This window comes from Sabethes cyaneus, chromosome 1 (assembly GCF_943734655.1).
Source record: "Sabethes cyaneus chromosome 1, idSabCyanKW18_F2, whole genome shotgun sequence".
NCBI lineage: Eukaryota > Metazoa > Arthropoda > Insecta > Diptera > Culicidae > Sabethes > Sabethes cyaneus.
In genome coordinates, this window is record NC_071353.1 from 50,551,193 (window position 1) to 50,571,525 (window position 20,333).

Consider the following 20,333-nt stretch of genomic DNA (forward strand, 5'->3'; position numbering starts at 1 on the left):
AATAACAAGAAAGAAATCATTGCACACTACTGTTACTTGAAATATAGCGTCTATAGATATAGATATAGGTATCTGTCTATAGACCTAGATATATTATTTTCTGAGATCCGAATTAAGCAAGGGAACGTCGCGTATAGCGATAATTTACCGATCCTGCCGATCCGATTTAGAAATCCTGCAAACACAACGTTTATTCGTTATGTGTCAGGTGAGACAGTATGGTAGTGTTTACCCTTTTTCCCTAGTTCCGCCAATGATGAGAAAATCACTGTCCACTATTCAATAAAGCAGTGCCAGTATCGCGGATTGGTTGTGCATTCATTTGCGAGATTCTAATGAACGAAAGAATCAGGTTTTTGCTATTGTGTTATCAATGTAGCACTCTATTTTTCCTTGACTTTTATTGGTACGCACATAAGACTTCATCTATAGGAATCAACTCGTTGGAATAACTTGTTTTCTGCGTCATCCTGTATATGAGCCTTTCCGAATTATAGTGGTCTATTGACCATTTTTGTCAAAAATGAGATTTTTGCATAAATCGCATCTTTATCGATAGATGTACTATATAAGCACTAAAAATTACAAAATAGTAGGTTTCCAACCTGCTTTTTTCATGATGAATTTTAGGTCCGGAACAGAATGACCATTCTGTTTCGCATTATAGTGGTCTATGTGCATGGGACTTACTTGTGACAGAGATTGAGATAAAACTCCCATAATCCCATAATTAGATGAAAGTAGTTAATAAGCGCAAGTCGACTATTGTTTTTTTTGTGCCGATTGAACTCCCCCTCCCTCTATGGGAGAACCCCCCCCCCCCCCTAATCAACAAAAGCCTTGTTTTCGTCAAATCCGCTAATTTTCGTTTGCTTTTATCTCCGGAAATATTAAGTCTAGAAAGATACTATTTTCACATTTTCAAAGAATATTGCCCAAGGAATTCGAAAAAAGTAGTATTTTTTAGCACCATTGCTGCCAAATATTTTTTTATTCGATTTGAAAACTAAAGTTCTATTTTTCTCTCAATGAATACATTTTAATCTCAAAAGTTCCGACTCCATCGTATTCCAGAGATTTTTTTTACATTAGAATTACTTATCGTCACGAAGTATTCCTTGCCGATCCAGAGACAACGTTTTGAAGCAAGCGGCCTCCAATTTATTATGTAAAACCAAGAGCAAAATATTTTGACGTAGGACTACGTCTTTGTTTACTATACTGGGACTGGGAAGCACTTTGTAAAAATGAAAATAGAAGTGTAACGTTTGAATGAAAGATTTCAAATGCTAATATTTCGCTCTTCTCTTTTGAACATTAACTTCAACAATGGCAGAATTCTTATAAACGTGCATATGCCAGAAATGCAGTTTACATTAGTCCTTGATCTAATGATCTGATATAGTCCTACGTCATCCTTTCCTACAACCCTTAGGGCTGTATACCTTGCAGTTTTTTTCACGAAGCAGTGAGTCTCTATGCCCTGTTGTGAAAGCATGTATATGTTACTAGATATTACATTTTCCTGAGCAGTGTTGCCAGCTTTTTAGTTTAAATTTTGGAATTTGGCAACACTGTTAATTTTTTTGGATTTTATAAAAAATCTGGCAAATACGATGGAGTTGGAATTTTTGAGATGAAATTGTATTCATTGGGAGAAAAATAGTTTTTAAATCGAATCGAAAAATATTTGGCAGCCTTGATACTAAAAAAATACTATTTTTTCAAATTCATTGGGCAGTTTTCTTTGAAAATGTGAGAATAGTGCCTTTCTAGACTTAATGTTTTCGGGGATATAAGCAAAAAAAAAGTGGAATTGACGTAAACAGCCCAAGTAACAATTTGGGTTTTATAACACTCTTATGATGGTTTATATGACCAATTTTGGTCTTAAAAACCGCAATAAGAGTGCAGTAAAACTAACATACTTGGGACGGCTTTTGCTTATAAAAACGGGCATCAAACTTGGATTTGGAACTAAACAAACTTGGAACTATTGATTATTGACTCTAACAGCGCCTCCCAACCGAGATTCGAATATACGACGACTAGCTTATTAGATTAGCATCGTACCTCGAGGCCAACTGAGACGCTACCTCACCTACCTTGTCGTACAAGATTATCCGCATTTCAGACTCGATTAACCGGGTGAAGAATTTTTTTTAAATGATCATCATTATCATCAGTGAAAAAATTATAACAAAAGGTTTGTTATGACTCAAATTATAAAATTACTTTTACCTTCAAGATGGTATGGAGGGTTTTTTCCTATGCTAGTCCAGCAGAAAATAACTCTCACTCGGTTTGTTGACATTTTGCAGATTGACCCTTTTGAAAATTTGGTACCGAATTTTCTTTGATTATACAATTTTCATGAATCGTGCAAAATGTTTAGAAAGTAACTGGGAATGTGTTCACGTGACTGAGACCAATAGATTAAGTGAGTTGGTGGGATTTTTTTGGCCTTTTTAGAAGTACCATTAATAGATGGTAGATGAATTTTTTACAGGCAGTTAACGCAGCTAGAAAAAAAATTGAGTGTTGAAGTTAACTAATTCTCATAGCCTTGTAGTAGTGAGACAATTCTGTACTATTTTGATATTATCTTAAAGCTGGTAGTCATTGGAATAACCTTCCCGAGGACCGCAACTTTCTAGATAGTCAGCAGCGCAAGATACAGCCTGTATATGAATATTACATATACACTAGTGCCACGTAGTGAGACAATCCTGCGCAATTTTTCATACCACCTGGAAGCTGGCACTTACTTACTTACTTATGTGTCCATGTCCGCCGGTCCGGCAGAACAAAGGGATGAAATCAGAGATCTCCACTGCTGACGGTTACCCGCCATGGCTTTTACCTGTCGCCAGGACAGGTTCTCGTCTACAGCCCGGATGTCGTTGGCTAAGCTCCGTCGCCATGAGCCTCTGGGTCTGCCTCTTCTACGCTGTCCTTGTGGATTCCAGTCGAGTGCTGCTCTGCAAACCTCGTTCGCTCCTTTCCTCAAGGTGTGTCCGATCCACTTCCACCTACGCTCACGAATTTCTGTGGCTATCGGCCGTTGATGACACCGACGATGGAGTTCCTCATTGGATATCCAATTATCAGGCCACCAGGCACGAATAATATATCGCAGGCACCGGTTAATGAATACCTGCAGTTTTTGCGTTGTCTCCGCTGAGACGCACCACGTTTCGCAGGCATACAGCAGTACGGATTTAACGTTTGAATTAAAGATTCGGGTTTTCGTACGTAGAGTGATCTGGTTTGAGCGCCAAATGTTTCGCAGACCTGCAAAGGCACCCCTGGCCTTCCTGATCCGTGTGGCTATATCAGTCTTGGTACCACCATCGGGCGTTGTTTGGCTACCAAGATATTGAAAGACGGCTACCTGCTCAACTTGTTGTCCCGCTACTGTAAAGTTGGTGGAATTGTCAGTGTTCACTACCATAGACTGGAAGCTGGCAGTCATTTGAATAACCTTCCCGAAGACTGCAACTTTCTAGATAGTCAGTAGCGCAAGATACAGCCTGTATATGAATATTGCATATACACTAGCGCCACGTAGTGAGACAATTCTGCGCTATTTTCCATACCACCCTAAAGCTGGTAGTCATTTGAAAAATCTTCTCGAAGACCGCAACTTGCTAGACGGTCAGCAGCGCAAGATACAGCCATTTACAAATCTCATGGAGATAGACCACTATGGTGCGGAACGTTTTGGGGATTACGGTGAAAATATATATGAAATCATAGTGGTCTATGTACATTGGTGTGAATAAATCGTATATTTTGACAAAAGTTGGGATTTTTATGTATTCTCATGTTGAATCACTTTATACACTACACATTAGAACACTTGGTTTGGAGAAAATAATTGTATAGAATTTATTACAGAGTTTTTTAGACAATTGCGTCTCCTGTAAAGTTAACTAAATGGTCAATAGACCACTATAATTCGGAGCGGCTCATATGTATAAGCGAAAATATGTGTTTTTTATAATGTTGCATCAAAAAACAGTGGCGCTAGCTGGTGAGGGTGATGTGATAACTCAATGCTCACTAGGAGGTCCAAGACAGAAGCTAACCCCTCTAAAACGAATTAAAAATCGATGAAAGTGATTAATGGGTTTTACATAAAATGCTTATCACTACTAACCGATCGCAAGAGCAAACAGGTTGACAAATTTCGACTTTCTATTTCATTTTGTTCCTTCCAGGAAAGCCGTATCGGCAAATACCGGACTGGCGCTTCTGTACACACGTGCAGGACTCGGTAGCACATAAACAAAACCACACTAGAGTAATCGCTCTACATGTCATTCTGTAGCACCCTTCAGTCATTGATGCTCGCTCTTAATCCAATTATCCGTTTTCATTTTATTGGAGCAATTACACGGCTTCTGGTAGCGATTATTAACGTCAAAACATCTTTTTCAATGAGGGATCATAACTCGGCATTAAGACCACAGTACACTGTACCAACACCAACAATGAAAAGAAAATCCAAACAATTCGAGCATTAGAATGAATTTACATAATCTGACCACGTTGAGTGGACCCTGGGCTTCTGATGATGAGATGTATGTTGGGAAGAAACCTTTCAACTCGTTTGGTTTTGTTATGATTATTTTTATTGTTATTCTTTCCGTTAAGAGATGGAGAGCAATAACAGCAAAAAATCAAACTGTTTCTAGACTCCCGTCTATGTCCATACTTGTCCGATCGTGCCACTTCGGAGGCTTCACCAGGAGCTCACGCAGACCACGGCTAGAAGCGAAGCAGTTCGTCGGATTTGGCACTTGAACTCTATGGAATCTTCCTGGCCGTCGTTGCCGCCGTCGCGCGGTGACGGTGTGACTGTGACTCGATCATTTTTTGGGAGCTAGGCAGCAAAGTAACAGCCGCATTTGAATGGTCATCCTCTACGTTGCGTTGGGAGTCTTCGTCGTTCCCGGTACAAATCATTTTGTTTTTCTTAGCTACGGCCGCTTCATGGGCCGGTGCTCATCATCAGCAGCAGCATTCCCGGAGCCTTTTATATTCAAATCGAGCACTCGGATAAAAGTTCAACGAGCCACTCATCGATCCGAGCTTGGAGAGTTTGGCTGGGCTGCTTAAGTCAAGAATTCTGAGCCACGATTAATGCTGGGGAATTTCGCAGTTTGTGGTATGCCTTGTGTGGCTTTTAAAATGTTATAATTTTATAATAGATTTTTTACGATGCAATTGGAACTACAAAATTAGTAGTTTTTATTTATTATAAAGATTTTACTCGAAAATTATTAACGATTTTAAGACAAATACGATACCAACAGATGTTTATTGATTGTTAAACTGCTAGTAACGTAAAAGTGCGATTCGGTACTTGATCAGAAAATGATGAATTTATTGTGCATATTCCTATTACTCTAGATGATTTATAATTGAATGTGAAGATATTAAGTTGTTGCATCAATATTAAATATATTTTATTATTGAGCTTCTTTATATCTCAAGAAAATTGTAGACAATTTCAAAACTTACTCTGTATCAGAGGCCTGTTTAAATATCTGTTACCTTATTCGGTAGTAAAGACAGCAGATGGTTCTAAGACCGCTCCCACCTGTTGTCTGTTTGTTAAGAAATCTAAATCACTTTTCTAAGTTTAAAACTTAAATAAACACTACACCACATGGAAAGCACTTATTTCGGAGGCAGCTCTGGATCCAGAATTAAAATCCAGATCTTTTTATTCACATCAAAAGTAAGATGCCTGCTCCTCGCAGAACGTACTCAAACATACACTGTTCGTTTGTATATACTGATGGAAAACGTAGATATATTCGAGAAGTTTACAGCATACGCTGATTTAATTCAACGAGTGCCCTTGAAGGTGTTTGTTGAAATTCACTTATCATTTGATTATTACAAGCCAAGGTAGATCCACTAAGCAAAACAAGCCACAATTTACATTCATGGATTTTAGTCTGCATTAAGGCCGAAGCAGCGCAAGCATTAAACAGCGTTGGTGCGATCGAGAAAGATAGCATGTTGAAAATCTCTAATATCTCTTAATAATGCTACAACATAGTTTTTCGAACACATCATTGTATGTAAAACCCGTACCTGATATGATATGTCACTACAGTTGAGGGTTCAAACCCATCTAATAAAAGCGCACTCTCATTGAAAATTTTGCTTCGTCTTTTTTTCTCTCTAGTGCGCTGGCTTGGCTTTAAAACAGTAGACGTTCTTGCTGGTCTGCAAATTTCTCATTTTCAAAAATCTGAAAAAAAATTAAACAGTCTCCAACTCTCGAAAAAAAAACCCAAGACACTTTGATGAAGCATCTTTTCAAATTATGCTCTACAGCTCAATTTTTGTATCACTTATCCTGCTCGAGAGCAAAATGCTCAAATTCGCACGCTCAGCTTCCCACCAGCTCAGTTCAGGTCAGCAAAGCATAGTAGTAAAGTAGCGTCCGAAAAGCCTACTCCGTCTTATCACCTCTTGAAGTTGCAAAGAGATAGAGCCGGAGAAAAGCATAGTTAATTTTTTTTCCTTCACACTAAATTTTGCTGGTGTTCCAATGGTGGCTAACAAGCATGCTAATATATGCGCGTCGCGTCGTCAAAGGCCACTTGGGCTGCAGCGTCAAGAGTCCCGGCTCTCTTCGAAAATGATCAACGGTGCTGGGAAAGAAACCAAATCCCAGTAGACGAATTGCGCCCGTGATCCTATGGATACAGGCCGGCAAACCGGTGGCCATTGAGAAGGTCAGAGCTGGAGGAGTTTCACTTTTTTCCTGAAAATTTGAACCCGAAAAAAACCTGCAGCATCAGAACTCGCTGGTCATCGTCGTCGCTCCTTCAACGGAGTAGGTGGAGGACCGGCGGCGCCATCCCTGCGACGATCTATACAGTTTATATCGATCTGTTTCGATTCGATCGCTTGCGGAATGAGTTAGCAACAAAATTCGGTTCGGTTTATTACGCAAAATAATTTATGATATCAGCTTTTCGTTATGCCCTGCAAATCTACTTAGTAGAAGCATGAATGGCGCCTTCTTGATGGCAGAAGGCGGCAGGACGATGGTCGGCTTGGTACACACAACAAAGGCAACAGGATCATTATGTCAACCGGTGAGGGATTCCTGCTGAGCCCATGCCCATGGATTGCTGTGATGTTTGCGATTGTGCGTGACCGAGTGGTCGTTTGTTTTGAATGTGGCGGAATGCTTTGTTTTGCCGCACTCGACAGTAAACATAATCGTCTTTACTAGGATAACAGGATCATCGGTATTGATGTCAATGTTTTTGTTCTGTGATTTACACGTCTTTTATGTGTATCATTGTTGGGAAAGTTAGTTGCTCTTTTTGGATGGAGGATGGGCGGAGATTGTTTGAAACGAGATATTTGGGAGATTAGATTTGCGTTGAGCGTAGGTAGAATGTTCCGTCGAACACGAAACACGAAACACGAGCTTAAAATAATGTTCATCACGATATAATTTTTCTTGCAGGGCTTATAATTTTTCTTGAATTATATCATTGCATTTTTAGTTAGAAGCTTACTGCAGAAAAAAACTAATAAATTTCTTCCCTCTCTGTAAAATGTGCTAACTAACGAACAACCTGTTGTGCGCACGAGGGGTGTTAACTGACTCGTAACGACCGGTATACTGATTGGCTGTGGCAACGCGTGGCACATGTCCGCTTTCAGCGATGTCACGCTCATTTCACATTGACTTTTATAAAATTCAACGCCTTTCTCCTGCCATGGCTGTTGATTGGTTGACGAATGTGCAGTAATGAAGTGACCAGATAAATTAAAGCTGATTCAATATACTTGTCAGCTTATTATTCTTACTAGTTGCGCTCGAATCTTACGATCCGGAAAATATGCATATCTGTTCATAATTCAGAAAACTGCGGATACATTCCATTGGCCAGTGTTTGCGAAGATGTTTAATCTTTGTATTAGTTCTTTCAGTTCTTATATTGCATAATATAGCTCTAAGATGTTGTACATAAAAGAGTCAGCCGAAAACTGAAACAGATAGTTTTTATGCTCACATTGGATTTTATTTATATGAATAAAAACATTATCTCCACCGTGCTATTCTATAGGTGGGCAAAATGACTCTTTTGTGTGAGTGGCTCTGAACCATCCATTGTCTGCCACGATCCGATTCATATGGTTGGTGTTAAGTCAGACAGAACCGACCCAGAAAGAATTTGTCGCACGACGTCGGACAGACGCAAGCAAAAACTTCGCGGGTATCGAACGATGTCTGACCGACAATTCTAACTGGGGAGTGATAAAATTCTGACTTCGAGAAAAACGCATTCAAAGTTTGCTGCATTCGAAAACATCTTCTAACTCTGGCTGTTTGCAACATTTATGTAGTCTGATTAGAGTAAAATGTTGCTTAGAAAATTCTTGATCGTTTGCTGTCAATAACTTATTTTTTAAAATTTTGCAACTTGGTCCGTTCTGATTTAACACCGACCATATGATATCGCGACAAGCAATCGAGTTGAGGAGGCGAGTCGAGCAGTCGAATCAAGCAGTCGAATCAAGCAGTCGAGTCAAGCAGTCCAGTCGAGCAGTCGAGTCGAACAGTTGAGTCGAGCAGTCGAGTCGAACAGTTGAGTCGAGCAGTAAGATCGAGCAGTTAAATCCAGCTGTTCAATTAAGCAATCCAGTCGAGCAGTCGGGTCGGGCAGTTGAATCGAGTAGTCCAGTCAGCAGTTAAGTTGAGCAGTTGAGTCGAGCACTCGAATCGAACAATTTAGTCAAGCAGTCTAGTCTAGCGGTCGGGTCAAGTGGTTCAGTCGAACAGCTGAGTCGAGCTTCATAATTTTAAGAAAAAATACTGATAAAATTATTCGACACGGTTTTGAAGGAATCCTCGAACTTTTCCAATAATATGGCTGTTTGGGCGGCGCACACTTTCTTCGTCCATCGTTTTGGCTATCTTATTCCACCACGTGTTTATCTGATTGATGGCTTTGACAACTTTTCCCTTTGCCTTGAGTCTCCTCTTCATGATTGCCCAGTATTTCGCAATAGAGCGGAACTGGGGGCAATTGGGTGGGTTAAGGTCTTTCGAGACAAAGTGGACCCCTTTCTTGCCAAATCTAGCCAAAACATCACGGGGTGGTGGTGGGATCGAACGAACGGCAAAATTCGTTTTTGGCGACACTTCTTTTGGTACAGTTTCGACGTCATTGGGCCGTATGAATGAAAGAGTTGGAGCAAACGCTCCCATATGATATACACGGGAAAAGTAAAGGAAATTGTTTTATTCATATGGCCTATTGTCTTAATTGTAACGAAAACTTTCGTTTTTCTGCCACAGCTGCAAATGCCCTTGCTTGGAACATCCCCTTGAGCCGTTGCCAAGTAAAATTTTTTACCTGGCATTTGTCCGAAGTCAGCCTTTACATAGGTTTCATCATCCATCAGAAGACACCCGTCGAACTTGGTTAGCACCCGGTCGTATGTAGCTTTCGAGCACGGATTTTGGCCACACTATTCTGTTTTATGGTTCGGTTTGGCTGTTCGCTAACTCGATACGAGTCGAATTCTCCTCACGGTACTAGGGGCAGCATGGAATTTTCTGGCCAAATCAAGGCCCGACAGATTGGGATTCCTCTTGATGGTCTTCAAAATCTTACCACGCAGTTTCCGGTCGACAGTTCCACCCTGATGATTAGCTTGAGGCTTCCGAATCGTCGTCAATGTTTCCTTATACCATTTGATACGGTATTTATGGGCAATTTCAGATGTTTAGCTAGCCTAGATGCAGCCCAAGACCTGGACCAAGATTTGGACCTAGATCCAAAAAAACCGTGCACAATTTTTTACCTTCTTTCGACTTCTATGTTGTTTGTTTACAAAACACAGTTGTTTTGCGAAATGTTAAAAATACATAGCTGAAGCTAACAAAATTTTCGACTCGTGGGCGCCAATAACTTCCAAATCCGTCCACCAAGAACGCCACAATATGAGCAAAAGTTTGATCCAATTCTAAATGAAGCAAGCTTTAATTAAAAATACCCTATTTTTAGTTACATATTTGCGTAATTTTGACATCTTGCAAAATCAATATTACTACAATCGCCTTTCCCGAAGTGTACTACTACAATAAAAAACAACAACAATTAAAGTTTTTATCGTATTAATTTGGTTTTATTTAATCTACGTTAAAAATTATGGTGGTCCAACCATGACTGCACAAGTGGTCCGACCTTTACAAGACGCGCATTTGCAGTATTTCGCCTTACTCTACCCAAACACCTTACTGAAGGCAATTTTTCTACAGTCTTCATATGGCGGACAACACGCTTAATACATTTTCAATATTTATCTTAATAATTGCATTTCATGAATCATTTCTTGAAGAAAAGTGCACTGCGCCTGGAATTTTTTTTTAAATCCAATCACTGAATACAGTGCGCGTGTTTTGGATACACGATTGAAAGTCACAATATTGCGAAATGTTAGCTGTCACAGTAAGTGATTTTACTATGCTGGTAAATAGATACCACGAGTTACTAACAATGAAAAAATCATGGTGGCCTGACCATAACTATAGCCCGACGCTTACGACTTTACCCTACATCCTCCGTTTCCACTCACTCCGTATTCCCACATGTCTCGGTGTACCTCAATTGAAACTTATTTTGCCATAATATTAATATAATTATTATGAAAACGTGATAGACATTTTTTAACATCGAATGTCAAAATCGCTTCAGTGCTCAAAATTATCATGAACCAACTTTGACAAGCGATTTTGATCATTAGCAAGGGGATGTAATTGCATTAGCAAGGGGGGAAATTGCTGCTTGCTTGCTTAAAAAAGTTTAATCTAGGGATCGGCACGGAACACCTCGTGATAACGAGTGATTCTTAGCTAAAGGATCTGGGAAACACAATAGGCTTGATAAACCTTTTTAACACTTGACCCTTCTTTATCGACAGACTTCGCAGCCGGTTATTTGGGTACAGGACAATTACGGGACTAAAGAAATAATCCTTCTGACTCTATAAGCACCACACAACCGAGACTCGAACATGATCAACGAGAGAATGTGTATATTGAAGATTAAAAGTTCAATTGAAGCGTTTCTTCAATTACAACATCATCAACGTGCACTGACCGTACGAAGGTTGACTCGACCATGAGAAGAAAGCGTTCTACGCGAAGCTGTAGACAACGTACGATAGCTGCTCGCCACAGGGCATCAAGATCGTCATCGCTGATATGAACGCCTAGATCGGTAGGGAAGAAATGTATATAACGGTAATAGGACCCTATAGACCTGGTAATAGACCCTGTGCACCGACACTAGCGATAACGACTAACGAATACGATGTATAACCGTCCTGAGGTCTGGTGATCCGTAGCTCCTTTTTCCCATGCAAAGATTTCCACAAGGTCGCCTGGAGATCACCTGATCAACGTGCAATGAACCAGATTAACAACATTTTCATAGATGGCTGGTACTCTTGTAACATCACGAATATATGGTCCCTAAGGGTTGTGAATATTGACTCTGGCCATCACCAGGTAGAGCCATATGTACGATCAAAACTGTCAACCGTATACCAGACATGTTAAAACCATCCCTTCTCGGGTGTACATCAGGAGGCTAGATAACCCGCAATCGGCCGAGAACTACGCGCGAATACTGGATGAGGCACTGCCTTCTTTCGAGAAGATAGGTGCTTTAAACCTCGAAGATGGTTGGGGCAGAATACGCTCGGCTATCGGAGAGGCCGCTACCACGGCGCTAGGTGAAGTGCCCCGAAGTATACAAAATAATTGATGAATGCTAACAAGCGGCGGAGAGAAAGAAATTGTTTGGCTTTGTAGTGTTGGGCGGAATGCAGGATCGCGTGATAGATTGGAAGGCGATTAACGAGAGAATGTGTGTATTGAGAATAAAGGGCCGTTTCTTCAATTATAGCATCATTAACGTGCTCTGCCCGCACGAAGGTAGACCCGACGATGAGAAAGAAGCGTTCTACGCGAGGCTGGAGGCAACGTACGACAGCTGCTCGTCACGGGACATCAAGATCGTCATCGGGGATATGAACGCCCAGGTCGGTAGGGAAGAGATGTATAGACCGGTGGTAGGACCCAATAGCCTGCACACCGACACGAACGATAACGGCCAACGATGTATAAACTTCGCAACTCCCCGAGGCCTAGTGATCCGAAGCACCTTTTTCCCGCGCAAGGATATCCACAAAGCCACCTGGAGATCACCTAACCAACGTACAATGAACCAAATTGACCACGTTCTCATAGAGGACCGGTTTTTCTCTAACATCACGAACGTACGTTCCCGACGGGGTGCGGATATTGATTCTGACCATTACCTAGCAGTACATGTGCGCTCAAAGCAGTCCACCATATACCGGACACGTCCAAGCCGCCCTCCTCGGCTGAATATCAGACAGCTAGATAACCCGCAAGCTGCCGAGAACTACGTGCGAGTACTGAATGAGGCACTGCCTTCTCCCGAGGAGTTAGGTGCTTCAAACCTCGAAGTCGGTTGGGGCAGAATACGCTAGGCCATCGGAGGCACTAGGTATTGAGCCTCGGAGGCCATAAAATGATTGGTTTGATGGGGATTGCCAACAAGCGGTGGAGGGGAAAAAACTGCTTGGAAAAATTATCCAAGTATTGCCACTAGAGAGATCCTGGCCAAATACCGACGAGCTAGGAACCAGTTGACTACGATCCTGAGGAGGAAAAAGCGCCAAAAGAAGGACAGTGATCGTGAAGAATTAGAGCAACTATTCCGCGCAAGATTTATGAGAAAGTGAACCAAACTCGGGCTACACGGGAACCAAGGGCTGCACACCGAAACCTGACATGTGTAGGGACGAGGGAGGGAATCTAATCACAAACGAGCGCGAAATGGTGGAAAGATGGAAACAGTTCTTCGATGAACACCTCAATGGCGAAGTCGCAGAAGGAGGTGGAACGGAAATTAACCTAGGGGAAGGGGCGCCCATGGAAGATAGTAATGTTCTAGCACCTGATCACCAAGAAGTCAAACGAGAAATCGAGCTGCTGAAGACCAATAAAGCCGCTGGGAAGGACCGCCTACCGGCAGAGCTTTATAAACATGGCGGAGAAACGCTAGCAAAGGCTCTACACTGGGTTATTTCGAGGATTTCGGAGGAGGAAAAGCTACCGTAGGAATGGATGGAAGGAGTGGTTTGTCCCATCTACAAAAAGGGTGATCGGCTAGACTGCTGCAACTATCGCGGTATTACGCTAGTAAACGCCGCCTACAAGGTACTCTCCCAGATCCTGTTACGCCGGTTGTCACCGATAGCACAAGGTTTCGTAGGAAATTATCAGGCGGGTTTCATGGGGGCTCGCGCAACTACGGACCAAATTTTTACTATCCGACAGATCTTGCAGAAATGTCGGGAGTACAACGTGCCCACGCATTACATCGTTATTGATTTCAAAGCAGCATACGATACTATCGATCGAGACAAGCTATGGCAGATAATGCACAAACACGGTTTTCCCGACAAACTGACGCGACTGATCAGAGCTACATTGGATCGAGTGATGTGTTTCGTATGCATCTCTGAGACACTCTCGAGTCCCTTCGAGACGCAGCGAGGGTTGAGACAATGTAACGGATTATCCTGCATGCTGTTCAACATCGCTCTTGAGGGTGTGTTCCGACGAGCGGGCATCAAAACGAGAGGCGCGATTTTTACCAAGGGTAGCCAACTTCTAGACTTTGCAGATGACTTCGATATCATAGCCAGGAACTTTGCGACGGCGGAGGCAATCTAGGCCAGGCTGATAGCGGAGTCTAGGAGAATTGGGCTAAAAATAAATGCGTCGAAGACCAAATACATGGAAGGAAGAGGCTCAAAGGAAACGAGACGCTCCCACGGACGGTAACCGTTGACGGCAACGAACAGAAGTGGAAGAGGAGTTCGTGTATTTGGGATCGCTGGTGATCGCGGACAACAACACTAGTAAGGAGATCCAGCGGCGCATCCAAGCGGGAAATCGGGCCTACTTTGCCCTTCGTAAAACGCTACGATCAGGAAGCGTACGCCGCTGCACAAAGCTAACAATGTACAAAACTCTTTTTAGACCGACTGTTCTTTATGGACTTGAAGCCGTGACGCTGCTCACGGAGGACATACGCGCCCTTGCCGAGCGGAAAGTGCTGCGGACGATATTTGGCGGAGTACAAACTGAAAGCGGAGAGTGGCGGAGGCGTATGAATCACGAGCTACAGGCACTGCTTGGGGAGACTCCCATCGTACATCTAGCGAAAGTTAGCAGGCTACGGCGGCCCGTACACGTTGTAAGGATGCCGGACGACAGTGCGACGAAAATAGTCCTCTTCAACAACCCCACCGGCACCAGAAACAGGGGGGCCCAACGTGCACGATGGCTCGACCAGGTCGAAAGCGATTTGCGACTTCTGAGACGATTAGGAAATTGGCGACGAGTGGCCCAAGACCGAGTTGAATGGAGACGAGTGCTTGAAACAGCACGAGCCACCCCGGTTCTATGCTGCTGAAGAAGAGGATTCTGAGCTATGAATACGCGCAAGTTTTATGAAAAGGTAAACCAAACTCGCAAGGGCTACACACCGAAACCTGACATGTGTAGGGACGGGGAAGGGAATCAGATTACAGACGAGCGCGAGGTGGTCGACAGGTGGAAGCAGTTTTTCGATGAACATCTCAATGGCGAATTGCAATTGCAGAAGGAGGCGGGACGGAAGTTAACTTTGGGGTGCCCATGGAAGATAGTAATGTCGCAGCACCTGAACTCCAAGAAGTTAAACGAGAAATCGGGTTGCTGAGGAACAACAGAGCCGCTGGTAAAGACCACCTACCGTCCTAGCTTCATAAGCATGGCCGAGAAACGCTTGAAATAGTTCTATACTTGGTTATTTCTAAGGTTTTGTAGGACGAGAAGCTACCGGAGGAGTGAATGAAGGGAGTGGTTTGTCCCATCTACAAAAAGGGTGATCTCGCGGCATAACGCTGGTAAACGCCCATACAAGGTAGGTACTCTCCCAGATCATGTTACGCCGGCAGTCACCGGTAGCATAGGGTTTCGTAGGGAATTGCCAGGTGGGCTTCATGAGGGCTCGCGTAACTATGGACCCGATTTTTACTATCCGACACATCTTGAAAAAATGTCTGGAGTACAACATGCCCACGTATCATATCTTTATTAATTTCAAAGCAGTGTACGATACTGTCGATCGAGGCCAGCTATAAAAGATTATGCACGAACACGGTTTTCCACATAAACTGACGCGAATGATCAGAACTATATGGATGTGATATATGTTTATTGCGCATCTCGGCGACAATCTCGAGTCCATTCGAGACGCGGCGAGAGTTGAGACAAGGTGACGGCCTATCCTGCATGCTGTTCAACATCGCTCTGTGATCCGAGGAGCGGGCATCGAAACGAGAGGCATTATGTTCACCAAGGGTAGCTAATTCCTAGACTTTACAGATGACTTTGATATAATAGCCAGGAGCTTTGCGACGGCGAAGAATATCTATACCAGTCTAGGAGGATTGGGCTACAAATAAATGCCTTGAAGGCCTTCTTTCAATGTAATTGAAAGAAAGAGACTCAACGTAAACACACACGCGTCTCCCGCGGGCGGTAACCGTTGACGGCGACAAATTAGAAATGGAAGGCGAGTTCGTGTATTTGGGATCGCTGGTGACCGCGGACAACAACACTAATAAGGAGATCCAGCAGCCCATTCAAGCGGGAAATCGGGCCTACTTCGCCGTTCGCAAAACGCTACGATCAACAAGCATTCGCCACCGTACGAAGTAGACGATGTACAAAACCCTTACTAGACCAGTTGTTCTTTATGGATTTGAAGCCGTGGTGCTACTCACAGAGGACATACGCCCCCTTGCCGTGGTCGAGCGGAAGGTATTGGCCGGGTATGAAAATTTGAATACGCGAACACGACCCGTACCCGATTAAAAACCCGTACCCGACCCGAACCCGCGAGTTTATTATTTTTGATACCCGAACCCGACCGAAACCCGTCGGGTACGGGACGGGCCCGGGTACCCGACCATCTTAAGTGTTAAATGTGGTCAATAGAGATACCCGACTCAACCCGTACCCGGTTTCAAAAATAAAAATTAAGAACCCGTACCCGACCCGAACCAGCAAATTATTTTTTTTTCAATACCCGAACCCAACCCTAACCCGGCGGGTACGGGTGCGGGTGCGGGTTTGGGGTAAATTTTCCGCGACCCGACCATCTCTAGTATTGCGGACGAGGAGTACAGCGAAAAAAGAAAAGGGAGAAAAAAGATGGCTGAAAAAATAAAATTTTGTCTGCTTTTTCTTTTTTCTCTGGCTGTGTATCGTTAAGATCGTTATAAAAGTCTTTGCCAAGCTTCTACCAACAAAACAAAACAAAGTTTGTTCTAATACGTTGCAAAGTTTCTGAGAAAAAGGTACCGTGAACGTACCATATTCTGCGCAGTTAAGACATTTGTATGATTCTTTCGCTATTCTAAGTATTCTAGATTTAAATTAACAACGTGGATAGCAGCAACGTGTAGTGCTACGATCTATAATATCTGGTAAAAAATATGGGTATTATAAGTCGACTAACAATTGAGTATATTTTTCGGTTTGTAAACTTATCCACGGTGCCTAATTCTGCGCACTTTCTTGCCCATGTTCCTAATTCTGCGCATGTTTGCTCCTAATTCTGCGCACCCAAAAAGTGAACATAAATACTCCTGCCATGCTGTTTATGTCTTTATACGCTGAAAGCACACCAAAAAATCCGGCATAGGCCATTACCATAAATGAATCCATGATCCGATCTTCTTGTGCTGTCCAGGTGGCAAAGGAATATTGTTATCATTTTGATTGCCTCATTTTAAATATTTTATTCTCGATAACGTGAATGGCGAATTGATTCGGGTTTTCTGCATACTGAACATTACACTTTAGATTAATACTAAAAATTGTGTTCTCATATAGAAACCACTTCCCCACTCTCTGACAGCCCCATGAGGTTGGACATTAAAAAAATAGAAGACATGGTTTCATGAATTGGCGCTCGTAGGTTCGGACTCAGCACAGGATTCCAATCAATGCAAGTTAAAGATTGTACTTGAATTTTCATGCCTCTATACCTCAGCCATTTGGGTGAGGTTGCGTATTCTTTCGTGATTTCTTTGTAGGATACATTACTGCGCAGAATTTGGCACATGAATAAAAAATCTGTGCCTAAATCTGCGCATTATTGCATCGCATTTTTCTAAGGAAAGCAATGCATGCAAGCACTCTTTTTGTCTAAAACATGACTAAAACTAATTATTCTTTCTAATTATGCTGGCTAATTTGATCATTGCAAAGAATTTCGATCATAAATTTGTTAATTTTCTAGAAGGACAATCTTAGCGTTGGTGCTAACGACGATGTTTTCTGCCATATAACATACTTTCAGTTTCACGTTAAATTATTTCGCTCTCAAATATTATGGCCCGTTTGTGAATAATGGCGTAATATTCAACACACATTTCTAAAAAAATAACGCAATGATCATAATTATGCACAATGCTAAAAAAATACTTATATAAAGAAAAATGCGCAGAATTAGGAGCTGCGCAGAATTAGGAGCGGTCACGGTACATAAAGTTTAAAAATCGTGTTTTACAGGAGCGGAGTTTTATTCCGTCGAAGTTGTTCCACGCCGCACTGGAATGGTTATGTGTATGATTGTTTTTCGGCCACTTCCCGTGGTCGAATCATTACATAATTATTATCAAAATAAGCGGAAAAGACTGTAGAATCAAAATCGAAAATAAGAATATAATGATTTTTTCGAAAGTTTTAGTCGTTTAGGTTCTTTCACAGACCCAAAAAGCATTTATTGCATTACTTGTTGGTTGTTCAGTATGTGTATTCCAATAAAGATGTTTATCTAAGGTTACGCTCAAATACTTGGCGTCTGAAGATAGAGACAACTTAACGTCTCCTACACGCAGAAAAATGATGATAGTTAGAACCAACAATATCATTTGTTGTACCATATTTTTGAACCAATTTTTTTTAACTGAATACTCCTTGGTTTCTACTAGATCGTTAATAAACCCAAAAATACTTATTTTTGCTTCTACAATTTTTTTGATAGTGGCTATAGCTATTATTAGAAATAACAAAGCTAATTGTGGAACTAAACGGTCGAACAGTTAGCATCAAAAAAATATCTGGGTAAGCCTTGAGTCTACAATACTTTTTGTTGAATTTGTACAGAATACTTTAGCATTTACAAATTTTTCTGCGTGTAGCTCTAGATCAGTGATGGACACTTTGCGTTTTTTAGTAAATGGCACAATTATTGTTTTCGTAGGATTTATGCTCAAACTCTCGCGTTTGCACCATAATAATGTGAAATTTAATCGGTTTACTCATAGTTCTAAGGATTTCTTCAAATAAAAATACCTTTCCTTGTTTCAATATGTCAAACAACAAATGTAATTGTTAAGAGTAATTTTCATGTGATTTTAATATAGAGAAAGTTCAGAATCGATACTCTAAAGGCAGGACTTTTTTCTACAAAACTAAGCAAAATTGCACAGAATCGGAGATTAGTGCATACTCAGCATGCGTCACTAATTTCGGTTAGAGAATCAGCTGTGTCAAAATTACTATCTCGCGTGAATAACCGTTCCATTACATTCGCAATTGAATGACGACCGAATCCACCTGCCCCAACAAACGTAAATATTCCGCAAGTATCAGGTTCACCACTGCAAGTTGCTCAAGTACCGGTACTCCCGCTAATATATTGCCCTCATCAATATTCATGCAAATTAGTTTCCATTGTTTCGAAAATCGGACCTCACATCGACGAGAGAGCATGGTTGCATACCTATGCACGTCTGTAGGTGGTAGAAGGTGGCAGCCACGTTCCAAAAACGCGCGCTTCGTAATTCTTTATAAGCCGAAGCAAGTGTCACACATGTCCGGTTGTTTTCTACACGTTCCAGTACATAACCTCCGGCAACCCTCGCTCGGCCCACTTACATGCGGTCGGCAGTGGAAGTATGCGAGCTGAGCAAGCTCCATTCGACATAACTACCTTCCAGAGGCAGTCCCGATTGGTCGCGTGCCACGTGAGACATCTCCATATGTACGTCTCGTTTCATCAGACTGCCTTCTCTTCTGACTTGAAGAGGGGTGAGCGATCAAACACATGATGATTTTGTGGAAGCTTGTCTACATGTATGCAGCCGAAACAGCTAGCAGGGGTTGAAGGCAAAGGAAACACAAGGATCGGATGGGCTGCGGTGTTTCCATCAACCGTATGTTACACTTTTCATAGCCGAACGGACCTTTTTATTGAAGCAAAAAATAAAATATAAAACTAAGGAATAAATGCTGAACTGAAAATTACTTCCATGAATCGATAGAATTTCAAAGGTCAGTTCACGTTTGGAAATAGTGCTTAAAAGTGCACGGATCGAGAGACAATGTCGAAATTTCAGCTCTTTCCGTCACCACCCTACAGCGATGATTTACGTTCACCTAGTCCAAATCCTGCGCCGACGAGGGATCGCTTCTGCATTGACGAATATATTCCACTAACGTCGTTAAAGTACATTGGAAATTTGTCCCATTTTAAGGCGGTCAACATTACTGTGAAGACTTGTGAAAAAGTTCTAAAACCATGTTATAATCAATCTGTTAGTACCACAAGAGTCGAAGCAAAGCCATCGCGACGACCAATCAAAACGAGGAAACTTATTCCACCGGTGATCCGGCGGAAACGCCGGCTGGCAGCGAACGCACGGGAACGGAAGCGGATGCACGCGTTGAATGAAGCCTTCGATCGCCTGCGGCAGTATTTACCAACGATCGGGAGCGATCGACAACTATCGAAGCACGAGACTCTGCAAATGGCCCAGAGCTACATCACTGCACTAAGCGAGCTGCTAAAGTAGCTCTGGTGGGAGTCGACGAGGATGAGTGTATCTAAAGATTAGGTTAGATTAGCATAACAATCAGCACTGCCGTTAGATGTTAGTGATCGAAAAGCTGTGCATTGCGAAAGTTAGCGAGCACCAAAGAAAATAGATCTTAAGGTTGGGGGTAGGTCAGCAAAAAAAATCAGGAATGCTTTTATTGTTGTCTGATTATTTACACGTTCCGAATTTCCGAATCAATACTAATTAGCCGCGAGAGTGAGAGGTGGAGGTGGTTGTGGACTATGGCAAAGTACCGACTGAGCTTTTCGGGTTAGCAGTTCAATTAACTTCTATTG

At 42.2% G+C, this 20,333-nt stretch overlaps 1 protein-coding gene across 1 annotated transcript; it reads left to right on the forward strand.

Annotated features, from left to right (window-relative positions):
* The first annotated feature begins 19,542 nt into the window (after nucleotides 1-19,542).
* LOC128732700 (protein lin-32-like) lies at nucleotides 19,543-20,013 on the forward strand. The gene has a single exon (XM_053826000.1). It carries the CDS (start codon nucleotides 19,543-19,545, stop codon nucleotides 20,011-20,013), a length of 471 nt encoding a protein of 156 aa, XP_053681975.1.
* Nucleotides 20,014-20,333: the final 320 nt, after the last annotated feature.